This window comes from Triturus cristatus, chromosome 8, assembly GCF_964204655.1.
Source record: "Triturus cristatus chromosome 8, aTriCri1.1, whole genome shotgun sequence".
NCBI lineage: Eukaryota > Metazoa > Chordata > Amphibia > Caudata > Salamandridae > Triturus > Triturus cristatus.
This window is the reverse complement of record NC_140591.1, coordinates 1,246,711,612-1,246,735,767: the sequence shown is the minus strand read 5'-3', so window position 1 is coordinate 1,246,735,767 and position 24,156 is coordinate 1,246,711,612. Positions and strand designations below refer to the sequence as shown.

General features: G+C 49.9%; 1 protein-coding gene across 10 annotated transcripts in view; it reads left to right on the top strand.

Annotated features, from left to right (window-relative positions):
• Window positions 1–24,156, top strand: part of CASK (calcium/calmodulin dependent serine protein kinase) — a 1,269,229-nt gene that overhangs the window by 935,041 nt on the left and 310,032 nt on the right. For all 10 annotated transcript variants that reach the window (XM_085622943.1, XM_085622946.1, XM_085622949.1 and 7 more), the window contains 2 exons: window positions 6,066–6,151; window positions 19,649–19,717. In XM_085622943.1, coding sequence (XP_085479069.1) covers window positions 6,066–6,151; window positions 19,649–19,717 — 155 coding nt within the window. The remainder of the gene's footprint in view (window positions 1–6,065; window positions 6,152–19,648; window positions 19,718–24,156) is intronic.

Below are 24,156 nucleotides of genomic sequence, written 5' to 3'. Positions count from 1 at the left end.
AAACAGACCCTACCGTTTGTTGATCGTCCTGAAAATCTGCAGATCCAGTTGTCACAGGCTCATATTCGACAATTCCCTCTAACACCAATCTGCCACTTCATTGGATTCTCCTGGGACATACTCTGCCATGACCAATATGTTGTTAGAGAAGCAAAACGTCCAGAACCCCTGGGCTAGATCCTCTAGAACTTAGGATCGGGGACATCCCAGGTGATTTATGTACCAGACCGAGGATATATTGTTAATCTTTAGGAGGACACAGCAATTCACCCTTTCGTTGGTCCAGCACTCAACTGCAAAGGATCCTGCCATTAATTCCAGGTAGTTGTGGAGCCCCCCTTCTGCTACGGACCACTTCCCTCCTGTGAAGGAGTACCCACATCGTGTCCCCCCCATCTGGATTTGCTGGCATCAGATTCTACGACGATATCCAGGTCAGAACTGAGGATGACACTGCCATTCCATGCTTCCATGTAGGCCAAGTTTAATAAATGTAGGATGCACACCATGTCTTCAACGTAATCCAACTATTCCTTGAATGCGTGCACACCGGAATGGTGCCATTGCCCAAAGACACCCGAGTAAACAGTAGTAAGGAGCGGGGCGACCTGTTGCCCCGTGCCAGTTGCACTGCTAGTTGCGCCACATTCGGCGTTTAATGACTTCTAATTATAATCCAACTAATGCCAATACTAGACAATATTCATTGCTTTCTTTAGTTCGATATCTTTTTTCATCCACACGCGGTACTGAGGATGACACTGCCATTCCATGCTTCCATGTAGGCCAGCCACCACTTAATTTCCTCTTGGACTTCCTCTGTCATAGGAATTTGCTCTGAGTATTAGAGCCCTCTGTGGGGTAAAAGGTCCTGAGCCTCTGAAGGGCCCTGTAATGCAATGGGCCCAAGAAGATCGTTTTGATGGAAGACTATAGAAGTCCCACTACTTGAGCCACCTGGCGCAGTGAAGTTGATGGTTGGGACAGGGTACGCTTCAGCTCTCTTCAAATCTTAGCGAGGGAAAGCTGAGGGTATTTTCTGTTGAGTTAATGACAAAACATAGGAAGGTCATTTGTCTGCATGGGGTCAAAAGATATTTCTTCTTGTTTATGACAAAACCCGGGCCTTGCAGCAAGAGGATTGTCATTGGCAGTTGTTTCTTTAATCTGGCAGAACACTGATTCATGGAAAGGTCGTCCAAGTAGCTGATCAGCCGGAATCCCTGGACCTGTAGGAATTCCATTGCCGGCTTGAGCACCTTGGTAAAACACTACGGTGCCGATGAGAGACCGAAAGGTAGAATTTGAAAGTTGTATTCCCAACCACGCCATAGGAATTGCAGAAACCTGTGATGTGGCTCGACTATGAGGAAGGTCCGATAAGCGTCTTTAAGATGGAGACGTACCATACAGTCTTCCAGTTGTAATAGATAGTGCAGTAGATGGCTATTCTCCATCTTGAAGTGGCGGTATACCAACCGCCTATTGAACTCCCTGAGGTTTATCACCGGGCATTGGCCTCCATCCTGTTTTTCCACCAGAAAAATGTTTCTGGGGAAGCCCTGCAGGTGGAGAAAGACTGGGGCGATGACACCTTTGCACAACTAGTCTGTCACCTCTTGATATATCAGGATATTTTGGCCTTCAGAAAAAAAACACTGATGTGGCCAGTAGTGTTGCACAGGAGATCCATAAAAGTCGATATGAAGCCCCTGGACTGTCTGTAGTACCCAGGAATCCGAAGTCAACCTTTCCCAATTGTTTTAGGAACAGTGCTAGCTCGCCTCCCAATCTTTGACAGGAAGAAAAGCAAACACTCGCCTGATTGATTTCTGTCAAATTGTCCTCTGCAGGTGCCCTGGCCTTAACCCCTTTGGCCCCTCTCTTGGAGGCGAAGTATTCCCAGGGGCAGGACTGGTCCTGCCTCTGCTTCTTGCAGTAGCCTTGTTCTCTGAAGGGGGACTGTGTATAGAAGTGGCCGGGTGAGCGCCCCCTGTCACGAATGACCCCGACAAAAATTCAGGGGTGAAAGATGTTAAGGGAGGCCTCTGCTTTGTCAAGGGATGTTAAAGTGGATTCAAACATTCCTAATTCTTTAACAAATGGTTTCCCAAAAAGTTTCCCTTGTGCCACTGCCCCTGCTTCTGTGGATCTACCTTAATTAAAAGGAAACGTTGCATCTCTGTGGATAATCGCAGTTTGCATTGCCCAGGAATAATGTTTTGTGTTGTACTCACCCAGAGAGGACTCCCAGTAAGATAAGTTTACCGAAAGATTGTGCCTCTTCTGCTCGGTCCAGGATCTTAGTCAAATGCCCTAATTATACAGCCAGCAGTTTGTCCTGCCAGGGTCTATCTATGCCCTTTTTAGGGTCACAAATGTATTTTGCTTGAAAAGTGGCCATTTTAGAATTGATATCTGGCGTCAGAGCCACCTTGCTAGGCAGGGAGGGACGCAGACTTTCTCGCACCTTCTTCTTAAGGGATTTGCGGATTTGGTCCGCCACATATTTGGCAACTTTGGTGGACAGGGACCACTCCACTGCCCCTAGATGCATATGATCGTCCGGATCCAACATGCCCCATTGAGGGGCAGGAGTAGCGCAATAGGATGGGCACCATGGTCTCTATGGGGCCGCCTCATCGTTCAAATCACCATGAGTCATCGAGTCATCATCCCCATCAAGGAAGAAGGGGGTAGGGGTGAGGTAGATTGCCATAGGCCAAGTAGCATCCCAGAGTCTTCGTCAAGGACTGTAAGAGGGGGCCTAGACAGGAAGGCCTCTTTGAGCCATTTGAACGCGCTCAACTAAACCGCTTTATCAGCCTTGCGCTTGGACAGGTGGTGGGAAGCCTTGTTGAGCTCGTTGGGCTCTAAGAGGGAACCCCTGCGATGGGGTGTATCCACAGGTAAGTTCAAAGGAACTGGGCATGAGTAAGTGATCTGAATCGAGCGCCATTCTAGTGGCACAATTGCTGAGGCTACTGCCTGATGTATTGAGGCGTCGCGTCTACAGCCTCACAAAACTCATCAAGAGATAGTATTGAGACGGACGCCTCTTCAAAGTATTCGGCCTCCATTGAATGAGCAATGTGTAATTGCTTTTATATGTAAAGCACCTCTTGGGGCTGTCACTGTGGCACTGGGCGACACCAGTGGATTTTGGGCACGTTAAAACTTGCAATCGAACTGTTGTGCGGCGTATACTTTCTCAAGTAAAATTGTGCGTTTGTTGGATAACATAATTGTGTAAGTGCATGTCTGCAATTAGCTGGTATTTTAATTGCTGGTTCATCCTCAGACATTTGACTATATAGATCAGAGAGGGTACCTCTATGGGGAGATCCTTTGAAAGGTTCAAGCTTGAACAACCTGCAGGCAATGCATAGGATTTACCTACTCAGCCGAGGATTTTCCCTAACACCACAGACGTCTCCAGTTAATAGGTGATTAGGGTTCTTTGGGTACACACAAGAAAACTACTCTGGCAATCCATTAAATAAAAACCCATCCATAGAACGTTGGCAGCACCATGTCATACGGTTTATACTTTTTCAAGTAAAACTATGCGTTTGTTGGACAACATTAACATTGGACTGGTGTGAGACTGATTCTGAGCACTCCTCAGTATATGTTGGGCTATAGTCCTGCTAACTCGCAGTAACCCATCTGTATCCCTAACCTAACAGTGTAACAAATGGATGTGCAACCTCAGAACATGACAACCATGACTCCCCAAGGACATCGTGGTGACAGATCTAGAACCCTTTTGCTCAGCCACTTATGCATACCCAAAGAGATGCACAAGAAATACACAGTAAAGTGTTTCAATATTTATTGAAGCATTCTGATTCTTGAGTAAAATACATGTGCTACAATAATCAATAGAAGGAAACAAAATAATGTGATTAGCATTGCAAGAATGGGGAAAAGATACAGTTAAACCATTTTGTGGATTACAGAAAATATGTCTTCATATAATTACTGAAATATATAGTTCTCCAACCTATTGCATTCTACCCTGTCGTGTCTAGGGTAAGTGGATCTGCCAAATCCCTATAAGGTGGTCCAACTCCCCATTACCTGTGGGTAAGTGTCAGAAAGCTGCCCGTCTTGGTGTAGAGTTGACAACATATCTTTCATGAGGTAAACAGGAATCAGCTGAGCTGCAATTCCAGCAGGGACCGACTTCTCAGTGCCAGCGAAATGCTCCTCTGTCTAAACAAAGGCTCAATGTCATATATATATATAATAACATCCTCCATGTTACCATGTCGAAGCCCCTGCCAGTCCGCTATTGTTTATTCTATTGTGATAGCTCTGTCATAACATCTTGCATGCTGGACTTAGCCCTTGTACAGAATGTTCAAGGTGTTTGGATAGGGTGCCTACAAAGTGGTATTTTAAGCAAAACTGAATTTGAAGACTATTATCCCGTATGTGCACGTAAATGAATGTGTGTCAAATGTCACAGTGTTTAGGGATAAAAGGTAACTTAAGAACGTGAGCATGTAAAATGGCGTATCTTAACCAGGCATAGTACTTCCACTTGACACTTTAAGGTCTAGAAAGGTTAATTTATGATCCCCTGTGCCCGGCCCGCTAGAGCCAGCAATTAAAGCGCGATTGCAGTCCAGAAAAGTGATTGCAGTCCCATTTGAAACACGGGCGTCGTGCTGCTTACATCAAAGGGAAAAATATAGGCTCTGCAGGGTGCTCTAGCTTCCAAGTGTCCATGGGGTGATGTGTATACAGGCTCCGTTGGGTTGCCGGATTGTCGGAAGACTTCAGAAAATGAGCGTGTCTTCTGCAGAGCAGCGAGAGGCGTGTAGCACATCCAACCCACGTGTGTGCACTCACGCGGTCTCCAGATATTAAGAGGAGCTAAAACCAGTCGCAAAAGGAGTGCTGTAACTGTTCTCGTTGCTGCACCACTACCAAAATGAAACACCATGCGTGTTAACCAACAATAAGTAAATACAACATTCAAACAAGTTAATATCAAGAGAAAATGAAAAACACTCATTTGCCTGCTAGAGCAGGAAAGAATGAGGAAGTTACATGTGGAGATACTAGGTATAAGGGACAAGAGAGACTGTTTATTGGTCAAGGTTTTGTAGTTCCTTTCCCGTGGTTTCTGGGAAAGGTAGTTTATATGTGCTTGTTGAAGTATGCTGGATTATAAATAAAAATAAAGTAGAGCATACTCTTTGCCATCGGTTTTGGCTTAGAATTGTGATATCTGAAATAAACTCTAATGTCTGAAATAGCCAAGTGAAGCCTGTTAAAACCTACATTGATCTTTAGCTTTGCAGGAGTAATACACGTAGATCCCGGGAATTAGCTTATTTTCTATAAATGTAATCTTAAACATGGCATGTGTTCAAAAACATGCAAAGCGTGAACACAGTGCTAGATTGTGCAAAATGCACCCTGTGTGTGTCTGAGTACAAATTGGGTCTGAGAGGGCTGAAATCGAAGCCTGATGCCTGCAAAATTAGAGCCTCCAGTCCATACCATATATATTGATGTATAGAAAACGTTGGTAGATGTTGAAATAGGAATTGAAATACAGGTTGAAAATTAAATAGGTTTTCTAATATGGATACCAGGAGCTTTAATTTAAATCATTTCAGCAGTGAATTGTTCTTGTCACTCTTTGACCCATGAACTTGGGGTGAAATCGGGTTCTTCGAGTACAGTGTGTCGTTGTTAATTTACATTGTTCTCAGAACCTATTGTGGAAAAGATGTAGTCCCTTAAAATTCTCAAGGCACTGAGACTTGCTTCTGTTGGCTAATACCCTATGTCTCATCTGAGATTTTCCCTGCCCCGCTTTTCAATAAAGCACATCTGCCTTAGTCCGAAACACTTTCCACAGGCACTGCTAGTCCCCGTTGACATTAAAAAAAATTAACAGCCTTCTGCTTACATGGAACAGATGGACTAGTGGAGGATAAGTATTACTACAACAAAATATGAAAAGATCTTTATAAATGTAAACAATTGGGAAAATGCTTGTATTGTCATTTTTGTGCTCAATAAAACTTGTTTCCTTTGTTCAGGAACGCTCCACGTAGGAGATGAAATCCGAGAGATAAATGGCATCAGTGTAGCAAACCAAACAGTGGAACAACTTCAAAAGATGCTTGTGAGTCACCATAAAATATATATTTTTCACTTTACTGAACTTAAAATTTTCAGACCACACCGTCCTGTAATAAACCTTCCAATATGTAATTGATATAATGTTGCTTTGAAAATTAATTTCTGTGGTCACAATGTTCACTCCGCCTTTTGAGAGGGATGGAGGGAGAGAGAAGGCAGTTGAGACAGCAAACTTGTTATCAGCTTTTATTACTTTCATATAGACCAATGCATAGGCACTGAAATGGAACCAATGTTAAGAAGGCTGATATCTTTTCACATTAGCCATCTTTGCATATGTCTTGCTGTGCATTGTGCATGCAGTCTCCATGTGATCTTCTCCAACCTCGTTCCATAACCAGCTCTAAATGCCTGATGAGGCATGCACACCAACAATTTATTTTAAAAGTTATGTAGGAATCACCAAGAGTAGTAGCTGTTACACCTGGTATTCCATTTGTTACCCATGGGAGCTGCATTGCAAAGGTGCACAGGTAAACAAGAAATGGGTTTGTTTACCCCTAGTCCCTTTCTAACCCCTATACTGACTCTTATTTTATGCTGCACAATTAATGTGAAGCAAAAGGTGGGTGGATTTCCACCCTCTGACATGTAAGTGGGAGAGTAAGAAAAACAAAAGGCACCGCAACAGCATCACCACCAGAGGTACGGTACACTAGCTTCTACTTCTACCCTTCTCTTCCCCACAAGAAGGTTGTAGAAGACGTTTGTGAAACAAAGTGTGACCCACAGTGTAAACCCATCACAACCCCAAAACTCAAATTGGTGCCATCAACCTAGCAGATTTAGTCTGCAGTCAAGAGTCACTCACATGAGTACTAAATTATGGGTGGCTAATCTGAAATGCCCTGACAAAGTGATGGGTGGGAAATCTGAACATTGTTAAGGTTCATTCAGTGATGGGTGCATATATTGACTTGATCTGAGGGCTACTAAGTGATGTTTTGGAAATCCGAGCATCCATGAGAATTATTAAATGAATGGTGGTAAATCTGACCATGCCGTTAGGGTCTCTTAGTGATGGGGCATACATCTGAGTATGTACTCAACTCTAGAGTAATTGACCGTGGAAGGAGGCAGTTAGTGTGCGTGTGTGTGTACCCCTGAAATTCGAAGGTACAATATGAAACAGGAGAGGGAGGGACTCAGGCGTAACTGGTTTATAAAGAAGCTCCCTGTTAGACCTGCCAGCCCTTGGCTGTCCCCTCCTCATTTTTTTTATCTTCCTTTTCACCCTTTTGCCCTCGAATTTTTCTGTCCATTAGTTTTTTTTGGGTGTTGACGTAGAGGCTCTGGGTGCCCCATTTTCACTAACTGAGGGTGAGGAGCAAGGTGCTTCACTAAAATGGAGGGAGGGAGAGAGTTCCTTCACAAAATGGTGGACTAAACTGTCACCTCAGAACCTGGGCCATAGACTGTCATGAGGGGTTCCAGAACCTTCTGGACCACTCTGGCCAGTCAGGGCCCAGGTTATAAATAGAGGTGAGGTGCGTCGGCCATTTTAGAAGAATGTGTGCTGTGAGGTAGTCAGGAGTAAGGCACCTGAGTGGGAAGGTGGATGCGCTAGAGAGGGAAAATTGACAGTTCTTAGGGTCTGCTTTACTTTCCTCCTCAGCTGATACCACCCTCGACCTCTTGACCTGTCCCTGTCCACGGCCACTGACTCTGGGGTCACATTTACCCTAAGCGCTCCTGTTTAGTCAGGACCCCTGAAGGAAGTCAGGGTAAAGAGTCACCATCCTGGGCCACATCCTCCACCTCCCTGCTGTTGCCTGGAACTCTGGAATAAACCAGTTCTATTGACTGACCACTACTCTCGAGTGAAGGGAAGGTGATCTGCGTCGTAGACCCAGGAAATTGGTTGTCCGATTCGACTGCCCCGGGGTGCAGATCGCCTCCTTAATTTTAGCCACCCCTGTCTTGAGTCCCTATCTGGAAACACTCACCGCCGCAGCCCAGGGGTTAGAAGATCGTCTACTGTCACCTGGGGGACTGTGAGGAAATCCGGGGCCCCATTGTGCCTGTATACGAACGGGCGGCGCAGCCAGAAGTGTGAGGAAGTCACCGCAGGGGAAGGGAAGCCGCATCACCCATCTCACGTGCAGGGGGCGGACTGTGGAGCGCCGCCCCCGCCGTTGCCGGTAGAGTGAGGAAGCCGCGCCCCCGCAGGCCGTGCTGCTCCTGGCGGCGGGCGCGCCACCCGGCAGTCGCGGAGGTTGAATGTGATAGCGCATGGCCTGAGGGGTCGATGTGGGGCCCGAGGACGACTCCACGTCGGCGCTGCAACTCCCCAAGAGACCGCCAAAGATTGGGGCCTGTCGGAGTGTGGGGCTCTGAGGAGCGAGTCCTCAACCAACTGTGAAATCCTGCAAGTAGGGAAACCTTTGGGGAGGAGGGCGGAAGGCGGTAGTGCCCTGAATTCGCCCCTCCCCGAGGAGATCTCCCTTTGAGCATGGCGAGCCCCCTGTCCTGTCCTGGCCACTCCAAGCTCCCCGTGTGGAAGACGTGATACACAACTAGTAAGCTGGGCATTTTGGGGGAAACAGGAGTTTGTGAGACAAATGCCAGTTTGATGTCCTGACGGACCAGATTGCCGGCTTCATGGGAAAGCCATGTTATATGATGTAAACACCAGACCGATGTCGTGAGCATATATGAGATTATATTCTATGCATCAAAGTATAGCGCTTAATGTAACAAACTGACTTCAAGCACATTGTAAGTTCTAGAGTATAAGTGCTTAATGTAACACCCTGATTACAAGCGCATTGTGAGTTTCAAGTATAGCGCTTAATGTAACAAACTGATATCTGAAAGAAACACGTGAGTTAGATTCCTCACCTTAGAATATCCCCAGGCGTCAGACTGGATCCGGAAGATTTTTTCGTCAGCAATACCCCTTGCGCGTCGCTAGGCATCGTCTGCGGCTCCGCGTCCGTCGTCGGCGTCGTGCGCCGGAATGACGTTGTCGGAGTACTTAGACGCCGCCCTCGCGCGCTGATGTCAGTTCTTCTTTTTTCCGCGCCAGTAAGCGCAGATCCCGTAGAGCTACCCCTTTAGTCAATTTTTGACTAACTTTTTTGACTCTTTTTGGTCAATTCTCGACTCTGGTGCCAGTAGGATGCCTGGTTTCAAGGCCTGCGACGACTGTCACCGACTGATGTCGGTGACCGATCATCACCGCCGGTGCCTGTACTGCTTGGGCCTCGACCACGACGCGGCGTCGTGCTCCGATTGTATGGCCCTGACCTCGAAAGCTAGGCGGGGGCGGTCCCGCAAGCTTCTCGAGCTTCGCCACTCGGCTCCGCGTCGCTCTCGATCCCGGTCCAGGAGGAGGTCCAAGGATCGGTCGCGGAGCCGCACTCGACATCGTCACTCGTCTGGCTCGAAGTCTTCGGGTAAGTCGAGGCACTCCAAGAAGTCCAAGAAGCGACACCGCTCTTCGGACTCCCCTCGCCGGTCGCGTGACTCGGCCGAGGGTCCGGGTGGTTCCACCCCCGCGGCTCCGCAGGAGCCGCAGGTGCCGCGCAAGTCCCCATACCCGACGGTCCCTGGGACTGACGCGATGCCGGCGGAGGTCAGTGCCTTCCTCTTGGCCATGAGGAGCCTGGACCCGCCGTCGACGCCCGCTGGCGCGCCTTCGGGCCCCGCGGACTCGACTGGGCGACCTCGCATGCCGGCGGCTCCGACCCCGGCGCCGTTGGAGGCTCTGGCCCCGACGCCGCAGGTCCCCGAGGGGCCCGAGCCTGGGCCCCCGTCAACGCCGGTCGACCTCGTTACGCCTCCTCCGCCGGCGCCGACACCGATACCACCCCCGACGCCGACTCCGGTCGACATCGATCCCCTGTTCAGCCCCTGTCCGGTCCCGACGCCGATGCGGCGCCGCCCGACGCTGCATCCGACGCCGCTAGAGACACATATTGTCTATCGACCGGCTCCGATCATTCCTCCTGTTTACCAGGAATCGGATGACGGGGGCGACTGGGAGGGGTCTGATGACCCTATGGCCCTTCAGAGCCAACTTGCACAGGACTGGGCAGATGAACTGGGGGAGGCCAGTGGGTTGGATACCTCTCCGGACACTGGATTCATCTCTCCTCCGACTGTGGCTTCGGAGGAGGGTGCAGCTTTTTCTGTGGTGCTGCGCAAGGCGGCCGAAGCCCTTGGGCTTGAGCTGCCTGCCGTGGCTGTGAGGACTAACATCCTCACTGAGGTGCTTCAGTCTGCCGCATGCTCCACTGAGCCTCTGCTGCCATTCAATGAGGCCCTCACTGACGTTCTGCAGGGCACCTGGTCCAAGCCCTCCACAGTCCCTCCTGTGGATAGGAACGTTGCCAGGCGCCACCGCCCTGCTCCGGGCGACCCCAGTTTTCTGTCCCAACATCCCACCCCCGAGAGTCTGGTTATCCAGGCCTCTACCTCCCAATCCTCCTTCCCGTCCGCTCCTCCGGACCGGGATTCCAAGAGACTGGAACAGTTTGGTAAGAAGCTGTTCTCTTCGCTCAGTTTGGGCCTGCGGTCTTTGAACACCGCCTGTCTCTTGGACCGTTATTCCCACTCTCTGTGGGATGCGGTGGAGGACGTGCTGCCACTGTGCCCGGAGGAGGCCTGGACACGACTTTCCTCGGCCCTGGCCGATAGGAGAGATGCAGCGCGCCATGCAATCCGTTGTGGACTTGACACTGCGGACTCGCTGGGTAGGGCGATTTCTACCTCGGTGGCGCTTCGACTTCACGCCTGGCTGCGGTCCACGTCTTTTTTCAGGGGATGTCCAGAGCACCCTCATGGACATGCCTTTTGATGGCGCTCGCCTTTTTGGTGACAAAGCGGACAGTGCGCTGGCTCGCTTCAAGGACTCCCGGGCTACGGCCACGTCCTTGGGCCTCTCGGCCCTGCGGCCACAAACTTCCGCTTTTCGCTCCTTTCGTGGCCAAGGAAGGGGCACCTCCTCACGTCCGCCTAGCCACCGGCCGCACAACCAGCCTGCACGCGGACGTGGTTTCCGCCGAGGCGGTACCGGAGGACGACGTGGTCAGTCCACATCCACCCCGGCAGCATCCGCCTCAAAGCCTTCCTAGTCCGAGCTTTCAGGCCCATTCCACGCCAGTGGGCGGCAGAGTTCGCCATCACCTGCTCCACTGGCGTTCCATCACGTCGGACAGGTGGGTGCTGCAAATCGTCCGAAGGGGCTACTCCCTCCCCTTCGAGACGACCCCTCCAGCCATGCCACCGCAGCACCACCGTATCTCGGGGGATCATTTGAATCTTCTCCACGAGGAAGTTTCGGCCCTCTTGGCCAAGGGGGCTGTCGAGCGCGTTCCGAGCCCAGAAGTAGGTTGTGGTTGTTATTCCCACTACTTTCTGGTTCCCAAGAAGGGCAAAGGGGGCCTACGCCCTATCTTGGACCTCCGGAACGTCAATGCCTTCCTCCGGAAGGAACGGTTCAAAATGTTGACTTTGGCTCAGGTTCTAGCTGCCCTAGACCCTGGGGACTGGATGGTAGTGTTGGACTTGCAGGACGCATATTTCCACATCCCCGTCCTGCCGGCCCACCGGCGTTACCTGCGGTTCACGGTGGGTCAGGAGAACTTTCAGTTCACCGTGCTCCCCTTCGGCCTTACCAGTGCCCCTCGGGTGTTCACGAAAGTGATGGCCGTGGTCGCAGCTCATCGTGGTCGCAGCTCATCTGCGCAGATCAGGGGTTCCAGTCTTCCCCTATCTCGACGACTGGTTGTTGAAAGCGGGCTCGCCCCAGGCAGTCGTCTCCCACCTCCAGACTACGGCGGATCTCCTGCATTTGCTTGGGTTTTCCATCAACGTGCCGAAGTCACACCTGAGCCCCTCTCAGAAGCTCCTCTTCATCGGAGCGGTTCTCGATTCGGTGCAGTTCCGGGTCCATCCACCGGAGCAGCGGATCCGGGATATACAGGCCCTGATTCCCATCTTTCGGCCTCTATCCTGGGTTTCGGTCAGGCTAGTGTTGCGGCTTCTGGGGCTGATGGCCTCCTGCATCCTACTAGTGCATCACGCCAGGCGGCGCATGCGGGCTCTGCAGTGGGACCTGAAGTTTCAGTGGGCCCAGCATCACGGCAACCTGTCCGACCATGTCTTGATCTCGGAGGGCACTGCACAGCAGTTGCAGTGGTGGCTCACGGACCGAGATTGGGTCACGGGCAAGAGCCTCTCCCTACCCCTACCGGAGCATGTCGTAGTGACGGATGCGTCCCTCCTGGGATGGGGTGGCCATATGGGAGAGGCGGAGATCAGAGGCCTAGATCAGAGGCCTCTGGTCTCCGGCGGAGTCTCGCCTCCACATCAACTTGTTGGGGCTGAGAGCGATCCGACTTGCACTGAAAGCCTTCCTTCCCTCTGTCCGGGGAAGTGTCGTGCAGGTGTTCACGGACAATACCACCGCCATGTGGTATTGCTACAAACAGGGCGGGGTGGGGTCGTGGACCCTTTGTCAGGAGGCTCTGCGCCTCTGGACATGGCTGGACCACCAGGGCGTCACCCTGGTGGTTCAACATCTGGCGGGCTCTCTGAACTCAGCCGCCGGTGCATGATGGATCACGAATGGCGTCTGAACTCCGAGGTGGCGCAAGGTCTCTTTCAGCAGTGGGGAGAGCCTTGGTTAGATCTATTCGCCACCGACGAGAACGCGCAATGTCAGCAGTTCTGCGCGTTGGAATTTCCAAGGCGGCACTCGCTCGGCGACGCTTTTCGTCGCGAGTGGAGTTGCGGTCTGTTGTACACCTTTACGCCTATACCACTTCTGCCCAGAGTGCTGAAGAAGATCAAGCGCGACCGGGCCCAAGTCATCTTGGTGGCTCCGGATTGGGCACGAAGGTACTGGTATCCCGAGCTACTCAGTATGTTGACCGATCCTCCGATACGTCTGCCCCTTCGGGAGGATCTTCTGTCGCAGCAGCAGGGGACGGTCCTCCACCCGAACCTGTCCAGCCTCCACCTCCATGCGTGGAGATTGAGCGGCGGCAGTTGATGCCATTTGACTTGCCTCCTGAAGTCTGTGATATCATTCTGGCAGCCAGGCGTCCCTACACTAAGATGGTATACGCCTGCCGGTGGAACGAATTTGTGGCATGGTGCACAGCAAAGGCTGTGGATCCCCTCTCCGCCCCTCTTTCTGAGGTTCTCCTCTGTCTTCTTTTTTGGCCCGGCAGGGCTCTGCCCTGGGCACCTTGAAAGGTTATCTTGCTGCTCTCTCTGCCTTCTTACGGCTTCCAGATCAGCCCTCTCTTTTCAAGTCCCCTGTAGTGTCACGCTTTCTTAAAGGCATTACTCACACGTTCCCTCCTGTCCCTTTTGTAATGCCTCAGTGGGCTTGAATCTTGTCCTGACATTCCTGATGTGCGCTCCCTTTGAGCCTCTTCACAATTGTCCTCTTCGTCTTCTCACTCTTAAGACTGCTTTCCTGGTAGCCATCACCTCGGCTAGACGGTTGAGTGAGCTCCAGGCTCTATCGTCCAAGCCTCCTTTTCTATCTGTTCATCCGGACAAGGTTGTCCTTCGGCCTCGTCCTTCCTTTCTACCGAAAGTGGTGACCCCCTTTCATCTTGGGCAATCTGTCACCTTGCCCACCTTCTTTCCGCCTCCGCATCCTTCCAAAGAGGAAGAGCGGCTCCACCGTCTGGACCCAAAACGTGCGCTCTCCTTTTATTTGGACCGCACTAAACAGTTCAGAGTGGACGACCAGCTTTTCGTTGGCTATGTGGGTGCAAAGAAGGGAAAAGCTGTACACAAACGGACCATCTCCCGGTGGGTCGTTTTGTGTATAAAAATCTGTTATTCCTTGGCAAAAAAGGAACCGCCTGTTGGGCTGCGTGCCCGTTCTACTCGGGCCACAGCGGCTACTACTGCTTTGGGACGGGGAGTCCCCTTGCAGGACATCTGTCAGGCGGCGACGTGGGCTTCGCTGCACACGTTTGCCAGGCATTATTGCCTAGACAGCCAAGTACGGAGGGATGGCTTCTTTGGCCGTTCTGTCCTCCAGGACTTTCTGGTGTGATCTTGGTTCGCAGACCCACCACCGGGGTTGGTATTGCTTGGGTATCTATTCTAAGGTGAGGAATCTAACTAACGTGTTTCTTTCAGATGAACAAGTTACTTACCTTCGGTAACGATGTATCTGTAAGAAACATTAGTTAGTTAGATTCCTCACCGACCCACCCATCCTCCCCGTTCTGCGAACTGACATCTAGGGTTAAGGCTATCCCTTTCAGGGCCCTAGAACTTTTTGGCACCAGTGTCGGTCTCTTGCATGGCTCTGCGTTCCTGGCGCGGAAGGCTATGTAGAAGAACTGACGTCAGCGCGTGAGGGCGGCGTCTAAGTACTCCGACGTCATTCCGGCGCACGACGCCGACGACGGACGCGGAGCCGCAGACGACGCCTAGCGACGCGCAAGGAGTATTGCTGACGAAAAAATCTTCCAGATCCAGTCTGACGCCTGGCGATATTCTAAGGTGAGGAATCTAACTAACTAATGTTTCTTACAGATACATCGTTACCGAAGGTAAGTAACTTGTTCTTCAAGTACATTGTAAGTTCTAAAGTATAAGTGCTTAGTGTAACACCCTGATTTCAAGCGCATTGTGAGTTTCAAGTATAGCGTTTAATGTAATAACCTGATTTGAAGCGCAATGTGAATTCTAGGTGCAGTGCTTAATGTGTTGACCTGTTTTGAAAAGCATCTTGTAGGCTAGGTAATCACCTGATTTCCAGTGCTATGTAAATGGTATGCGGAGCGCTACGTTTGGTGACTTTATTCAATGCGCTCTAGAGCTTACTGCGCTGGTTTGAACCACCAAGTGGCGCTTAATGACTTGCCAGTCTGAAGTAGAATAGTACTGCTAAGTTGGACAAAATTATATGTTTTGAACCTGAAATGCAATGGATAAAAATTGATTGACTTCACTTGAAGGAAAGATAAAACTTTTCTACCTTTTCTAATTATTTGGTGTAGCGTCATTTTTAAGTGGAAGAGCGCCGGGGTGTGAAGTGAGTGTGATGCAAGCACGACATGTGCCTCTGGAGTAAAGCCTTTCTACCTGAGCCAAGCTACCCTAGGACTCTAGGTCCAACACTCCCATAGAAGAATTCCCAGAGGCTTCCTCTTATTGGAGCTTTTCTAATCCGAGTGCAGTTCTGGCCCTTTCCTCCCTTGCAACTAGTCTATGCCATTCATGTTATAATCCAAATCTTTCCTTCTCAATCCTGGTTCTCGGTGAAAGCAGCTCTGAAGCTTCTTGGCCTGCTGGCATCATTTATCCTGCTTGTCCACTTTGCCATGCGGCATATATGGTCTCTGCTGTAGGATCTGAAGTCTCAATAGGCCCAGCACCATGGAAATCTGTATTAAGACATCCAGGTTTCAGACCAAAAGGCACAAGTTCGATGACATCCTGACTAGCGGCAGACCCCTTTCCCAGCCAGAGCTGACAGTGATGATGAATGCATCTCTGCTGAGCTGAGGTGGTCATCTGGGAGAGGTGACATTAGAAGAACTCTGAGTCAGGTTCCCACTGAAAACCAAAGTAAATCTGTTGGAGCTGCGGGCAATCAGTCTGGCGTTAAAGGCTTTCCTGCCATCCATCATGGGAAGGTCGGTATAGGTTCTCATAGACAACAACATAGCCATGGTGTATTGCAACAAGCACAGCTGAGTGGAGTTATGGATCCTGTGGCAAAAGGTGCTGCACCTCTGGAGTTGGCTGGAGAGTCAGGGCATCTCCCTGATCTTGAACCACCTAGCGGAAATTTGAAAAGCTAGGGTGGGCAAGCTCAGCTGGCAATGCCTTGCAGATGACCAACGGCAATTGCATCCAGAGGTGCACAGGACGTCTTCTGACATGTTGAGAGCCTTGGCTGAATCTTTCTGCCACCATCGACAATATGCAGTGTCAAAGCTTCTGCACACAGAGTTCCCAAAAATGCTCTCTCCAGGAGAGGCATTCTACCTAGAGTAAAAAAACTGTACTCCTGTACAACTTTCTACCCCTGCCTCTGATTCTAAAGATCAGGAATTACTGGGCTCAAGTCATCCTCGTGGCTTCAAACTGGGCCAGGAGAGTGTGGTATCTGGACTCTCTGGGCATGAGTATCTGTCTTTTGATTAGGCTACCCCTTTAGAGGATCATCTGTTGCAGCAGCCGGGTAGCGTTATCCCTCCATGTGTGGCAACTGAGCGGCTTCAGTTGACTAAATTGAATCTGCCTACTGAGGTTGTGGATGTCATCCTTGCGGCCTGGAGCCCTTCTAGAAAATCTACTTACAACAGCACCATGGTACACTCGCCTGTAACAGTGTACAAATAGACATAACATTTACATAACATTTACACAGGGCACTGGAACAAATTTGTGCCCTGGTGTTGGCTCCACATACAGCCTCTCTTACAAGCCAAACTGTTGGATATTTTGTTTATTTTATTTTTGGACCAGCAAGGTGTTCCTGTGTCAGCACTTAAAGCCTTCTTGTGTTTTCCAGCCAGACATCATTGTTTAAATCACCTGTTGTGATGTGGTTTATTAAAGGTTTTACCCACATGTTTACCATCCCTAAATCGTTTGTGATGCCGCAATGGGATCTTTTCCTCATGTGCCCCCCACCCTCTCGAGGTGATGTGCAGCCACTCCTTGCACCTACTGACTCTCAAAACAATCGTCCTCATTGCGATCACTTCAGATCGTTGTGCAAGAGAGCTCTATGCTGTCTCTACATCCTCCTACACCACTTTTTTTCCAAACAAGCTGGTGCTAAGGACCAGGGCAACCTTTTTGCCTGAAGTTGTGACGCCTTTTCACCTTGGGAAATCAATCAGCCTCCCATTGTTCTTTGTCCTGCCTCTCCCCTTGAATAAGGAGAGACCCGGCTGGACACCAAAAGAGCCTTACTTTTTTATATTGATCACACCAAAGACCTTTGGGTGAACACTCCTCTGTTCAAGGGGTTCTCAAGGGCAAGGAAGGGTAAGGGGGTGTAGAAAAGGAATTTGTGAAGGTGGTAGCCCTCTGCATTCATATCTGCTACTCACTGGCAAAGAAGCAACCTCCAAAAGACGGAGGGCTCATTTCAGCAAGGCTTAGGCTGCTACCACTGTGTTGGCACATGGAGTGTCTGTCCTCGATATATATGCTAGGCCCCATTGTTGGCATCAGTATACAGGTTCACAAAGCAATACTGACTTAACAGCCAGGTCTGATAGGAAGGACATTTCATGTGTTTGGTCCTGCAGGACATTTAGTTCTGAGGCTAATGCACAACCCCTCCATCTTGGAAAAAAGGTGGTAAAAAGAGACCACTCCGCAGAATGGGAAGGTGGGAGTTCAGTGTAGTTGGAAGTATGCAGCAGACGTTGCATCCCCTCTGTAACACTTTTTATGGTGGATTCTCTAACCGCAGATTCCTCACTGCCGTCCCATTTTCCCATTCTGTGGAGTGGTCTCTTGTTACTATTTAAAACGGTCCCAAATTAGAGATCTGCAAACAGGTAGCTCTAGTTGTTTGTGCTTTGCGTATGAGGGTGCAGAAAGTCTAGCAAAAAAACTGATATCAGCGTGCAGGGGTGGCACCTATAAGCAGCTCCGCTCTGTCACTTCCAGGGTGGAGCACAATAAACATGGAGGTGCGCAAGAGCACTACTGCAAACATTCTAGTGCCTGGGAAATATTTTGTAGGGGAGGTATCTGCGGTTATGTGGAGTGTCCACCAGAAAGAGTATTTTTGATGGTCAGTGACTTGTTTTTTTTGTAGGCCCTGGATGGCGTTAGTATCACAGCCAAATAGGACGTCCAGCGTATTATAGTGCAAAATAGAGCTGGCATGGGCTAACTTTGTTTTGGGGGTCAGAGTGTGTGTCTGGATAAGATCTGATACTGGCAGAGCCAGCAATAGCCTGGAAGGGGACACTGGCATAAACCTTAAAGCCAAAGTAGTAGCCTAGACCAGTGTTTGTTCGGGCTGAGACTCGGGTCCTTAGGGGCAGCCGGCACTGCGGGAGGGCACGCTGGCGAAAGTTGTGACTAGAGATCGCTGCAGTTCCATGGACCCCCGAAAGCAATTTGCTGCAGGTTCCACAATGGCCCGTAGAATTCAGTGTTCACCAAGACCATCTCTGGCACAGGATCTACATCGGATGACACTTGAGACAAGGAGCCTTCCAACTGTAGCCCACATAACCAATTGACTGATATTGAGTGGAGGGATGGGCGTCAAGTCCTGGTTGGCATTCTTGCAATCATAGCGTGTTTTTACTTACTTGAAGACTTTGATTGAGAACAGAAGTTTGTGATGGACCATCCCCTTTACTGAGTGCTGCCCGATGACTTTGAGTAGGAGTGAGACTGCAGTTTTGAGTACAACTGCTTGGTGATGTATAATGTTGCCTCCTGTTTTTTACTCCTTCTGGTGAATGAAGACACATTCCTCACAGGACTATGACACCAATCCAGACCAGAGCTCAGCCACCAAGGCATACATAGTACACACTCTTAACTGTCATTTGCTTCCTGCTTTTGCTGCACAGCTTGAATCCAGCATCTTTAGGGAACATAACCCTAACACACTGCCTGAAAATGTTGTACTTCTTTATGAATTATCAGAGAATTGGCAAAGTTAGGAGATGAGCACCAAATTTGTGTTGAAGTACACAGAAACAAAGGCACTGATGTCAGCATGCAGGGGTGGCACCTATATGCATTTCGTACCTTAACTTCTGGGGTGTGGGAGTCATTGGTGGGAGAAGCTTCCTGGTGCAGTCTGGAGCCTGTGATAGTCTAAAGGTGAGGTATATACGATTTTAAATATTCATCAGAAATGGGCATATAAGCCCAAGCTTGCAAAGGGCTGTTGGATAAAAAGCTAGAATTGGCTCACTGTGTCAAATTTGAAAGGAAGTCACTTGATAGCTATGTTGACCTTTGCGATGCTACATTAGGAAACTGAACATGTTGCGCATCTTAAGCTACCCATAGGGAATGAGACTATACATTTGTGTTATGAGACTACACCTCTGGGATGCATTTGAGACTGTACTTCGTGAATTGCAGCTGTGGTTGAGATTTGAAAATTTGCCGTCTGTGCTAGCATCATCTAAAATGCACTCATTTTTCTGAAACATAAATTGGTCATTATTGCACAAGTAGTTACTTAATTTCATGTTAATAAACTCAATTCAAATAATCAAATCGGAAATCCTTCATGAAAAAGTGTAGGGTTGAAATTAAATAATGTGTAAGCATTATTAATACTTTCCTTTTGATCATACCTTTGTATTAGGGATGCTATCCACAAACCAGTAGCTATATAATAGTGCATTTTCCATTGCTTTATATGTGTAGTCCTTGTATAAACTCTATTTTATGACTATTCCTTGCATCTTAATTCAGAGTGAATATGATATCTGCATAGATCAGTTGGTGCATGAAGAATTTCACGTATAAGGCAACTTTTTTTTTCTTCTAGAGGGAAATGCGGGGGAGTATTACCTTTAAGATAGTACCAAGTTATCGCACTCAGTCATCATCTTGTGAGGTAATGCATTTCATAATATTTGTAAACTTTTTCTTATCTTTGACTTTTTGTCTGCTGATGGCTGAATGTTACTGCTTTCTGGAATCTTGTTTCCGCCTCTGCTATTAGATCATGCACACCAATTTTACAACAAAGATAACGGAACAGAAGAAGTAGGTTGCATATTCCATGATCATTTCATCAACATCTGGAACTCAGATCAGCCAATGGGTGTGTACATGAGCAGTGAAACCCACTGTGATTGTTGGTAATTACTTAACAAGGGGAAAGTGTTCATTGTTTAAAATCTCATTGTAAAAAGAAATAGTCGTAACAAATAGCTCTCCATGTCTTATAAGGAAGCCTTTTTATTTTCCTAAATGTGTATTCTTCCATGTAATGTGAACACTTTTGTGGTGTCCATCAGTTGCTTACTGATGACAGAAACAACTTGGATTTATACAAGAGAAACAAAACAATATTCGTGTCACACAGATTCTGTCTTATGGCAGGTCCACAGCTTCAAATCAAATCAAATCAGGTGTTTGTTAAGCGCGACTACTCACCCGTAAGGGTCTCAAGGCGCTGGGGTGGTTCGCAGGTTCCAGTCCATCAAGGAGGGGGTCTTTCGAAGAGCCAGGTTTTGAGGTTTCTTGCGAAGATGGGGAGCAATGTTATCTGTCTGAGGTGGAGCGGTAGGTCGTTCCAGGCTCTGACTGCGCGAAAGGAGAAGGAGCGGCCTCCCGATCTGGTCTTTCTGGTGCGGGGGACCATGGCGTAGGAGAGCTGGGCTGATCGTAGGGTCCTTTGAGGTGCATGGAATTTGAGTCGGCTATTCAGATATGCTGGTCTGGTGTCGTGGAGGGCCTTGTGAGCGTGGGTTAGCATCTTGAAGGTGACTCTAGCTTCGATGGGGAGCCAGTGGAGTGTGCGCAGGTGCTGGGAGATGTGGCAGTGTCTTGGCAGGTTGAGGACCAGTCTTGCGGCGGCGTTTTGGATGTTCTGTATCTTGCGGGTGAGGTTTTTGTTTATTCCGGCATAGAGTGCGTTGCCGTAGTCGAGCCTGCTGGTGACCAGGGCATGAGTGACGGTCTTTCTGTGTTCGAGGGGGATCCATTTGAAGGTCTTATGTAGGAGGCGGAGGGTGTGGAAGCAGGACGATGAGACGGAGTTGATCTGGCGGTCCATTTTGAGCTCTGAGTCCAGGATGATTCCTAGGTTGCGTGCATGGTCCGTGGGGATTCCGAGGGCGGGGGGCCACCAGGTGTCGTTCCTGGGTTTGGGCCCATGAGTACTTCCGTTTTGTTGGTGTTTAGTTGTAGGCAGCTGTTTTTCATCCATTTGGCGACGGCTTCCATGCCTTCTCGAAAGTTGTGTCTGGCGGTGTTTGGTTCGTTGGATAGGCTGAGGATGAGTTGGGTGTCGTCTGCGTATGACACAATGTTGAGTTCGTAGATTCTGACAATGGGGACGAGCGGAGCCATGTAGACGTTGAAGAGTGTAGGGCTGAGGGAGGACCCCTGGGGGACTCCGCAGGTGGTAGGTGTAGGGTCCGAGAGGAATGGGGGGAGTCTGACCCGCTGCGTTCTGCCGGAGAGGAAGGAGCGGATCCAGTCGAGGGCCTTGTCTTGGATCCCTGCGTCATGGAGTCTGCGTATTAGGATGCAGTGAGAGACTGTGTCGAACGCCGCTGAGAGGTCGAGGAGGGTGAGGGCTGCTGTTTCTCCTTTGTCCAGTAAGGCACAAATGTCGTCTGTTGCGGCGAGGAGGGCAGTTTCCGTACTCTGGTTTTTTCTGAAGCCGGGTTGGGAGGAGTCGAGGATGTTGTGCTCTTCGATAAATGTGGCGAGTTACCTGTTAATGGCTTTCTCGATGACTTTCGCTGTGAACAGGAGCAGGGAGATGGGTCTGTAGTTTTTGAGGTCGGTGGGGTCTGCCGAGGGTTTCTTCAGGAGGGGGTTGATCTCAGCATGTTTCCAGTCGTCGGGGAACGAGTTGGTTGCCAGGGAGCGGTTGATGGATTGGCAGAGCATGGGTGCTATGGTGTCGGCGTTGAAAATGTGGTGGGGAGAGGGGTCCGTGGGGGCCCCGGAGTGGATTGACTTCATCGTCTTCAGTGGGTCTTCAGTGGGTCTTCGGTGGTGAGGGCTGTCCAGTTGTCGATCGCTGGCTTCAGGGTGTCGGAGGTGGTTGGTGAGGGTTCAATGTGTTGGGTGTCTTTGTCGAAGTTGTCGTAGATGCTCTTGATTTTGTGGTGGAAAAATGTGCTGAGTTTGTCGCAGAGGTCTTGTGAGCGAGGGATGTCGGTGGACTCGCTGGTGGGTTGTGCGGACTCCTTGATGATGTTGAAGAGTTCTTTGCTATTGTGTGCATGAGTGGAGATTCTGTCTTCAATCGCTTTTTTTCTCGTTTTTCTGATGAGTTGAAGGTGGGCGTTGGTGGCGACTCTGGAGTTGTTGTGGGCGGCGGCAAATGCGTCTGGACTCTCGAAGTTCGGTGGTGAACCATCTAGCTTTCTTGGCGTGGGTGGTGTTGTTTTTCTTGAGGAGGGCTATGGTGTTGGCGCTTTCGGAGATCCATCTGTGCATGGTTCGGGCTGCGGTGTTGGCGGTGTCGTTTTCCGTGATGGTTGTGGTGGAGTTGCTGAGTGATGAGGTTAGCTGGTCGTCGGTGATTCTGGTCCAGTTTCTTCGTGGGAGCAGGTTCTCTGTGTCTGTGGATGGTGGGTGTTCTGAAGGTGAAGTGGACGCATCGATGGTCAGTCTATGGGAGTTCGGTGGTGTGGCTGAAGGTGATGGAGTTTCCTGTTGTGAAGAGGGGGTCGAGGGTGTGTCCTGCTAAGTGCGTGGGTTCGGTCACGATCTGGTGGAGTCCAATGTTGTGGAGGTTGTTCAGGAGGGATGTCGTGCTGGGGTCCAGTTGGTGCGTCGAGGTGGAAGTTGAGGTCTCCCAGTAGGGTGTAGTTGGTGGACGTGATGGAATGCGGGGAGATGCTGTCAGTGATAGAATTGGCGAAAAGTCTGCGGGGTCCAGGGGGTCGGTAGATGAGGGTTCCTCGGAGGGTGGAGGCAGGGCTGGCCAGTATCTTGAAGTGAAGGTGTTCCATCAGGTCTGTGGGCTCGTCGGGGAGTGTGCTCAGGCGGAGGGTGGATTTGTGGACAATGGTGACTCCTCCCGGTAAGGTAGGACGGTCCTTCCTGGAGATCTTGTATCCTTGAGGAATGGCAATGACAATGTCCGGTCCCGAGGTGGTGTTGGTCCAGGTTTCGGTAAAGAATGGTACGTCCGGGGTAGGTCTGTCGAGGAGGTACCAGATTTCAGTGGCATGTTTGTGGAGGGATCGGACGTTGAGGAGGATGTATTGCAGGGTCTTCGGTTCGGTTGTGTTGTTGCAGGCGGATTGCGCTGGGTCAGTGCTCTTGGCGGTGCTGCAGGTGTGCCGGCAGCGGTGACAGCTGAAGGGTCCGTGGGTGTCGGCTGGTGATGCTAGCTTGCAGTTGTTGTTGCGGCCTGGGTTGAGAGCGTGGAGTGCCACTGGGTCGTAGCGTTGGTGGTGCAGAGATCCAGGGTTCCTGGTGCTGGTCACAGTCGAGTTGCGGACTGGAGTAGACGAGCTTGCCTTTGGCACCCCAATGGCGCGGCCGCGCAGTGGCCGCCATTAAGTAGGGGTTGGGGAGTGCTGGACAGCTGGGAGGCGGGAGCGGGGAGGGGAGCTGGATTGGGCCGGTCGCACTGGTCGTGCTGGGTGGGAGGGGCCGCGGGGGCAGCAGCAGCGGGGAAAAACGGGCTGAAAAAGGCTTTTAACTGATCTGCAACTTAATGTCCTATTATGACAAACTTGGATGAGAGAAGATGTATCATCAGATATTGAATTGGTGTTTCCCGAAAACTATGTGTGCATACATCAGGATAGACTGGGTCAAACAGGTGTGGGGGACTTGCCATTGCCCATATAAACAATCTCAGATGTTACACCTTTTCGCTAGACAACTTAATGGTGACAGAATCTTTGGGCTTCTGTTTATCCTCATCCGCTAGTTTGTCTTTTGCTGGTGGTCTAATATACCGTCCCCCAGGTTATGCTGGGAAATTTGTTACATCATTTGACCAGGCAATAACTCACAACATAGTAAATTTAGCAAACTTTATAGCCCTTGGTGACATTAATCTCCATGTGAACATTGCTGCGGATGCTTTGGCAACATCCTTCTCAGAGATAGCCTCCTCCCTAAATCTGCCACTGCACTCCTTGAGACCTGCCCATAAGGTATGGCATACAATTGATTTGATTCTAACAGTCCAGTTAGAACAAATACCCCTGTGGAGATCACTTGGCCGGATAACTTTCTTATCCCTTTGGCCTGGCCTTTTCCCCACACAGCCGGAGAAGAAACTTTTGAGTAGGGCCTCTCTTGTCAACGCTTGGCACAAAGTGCCGATCCTCGAGTTTCAGGAAAGAA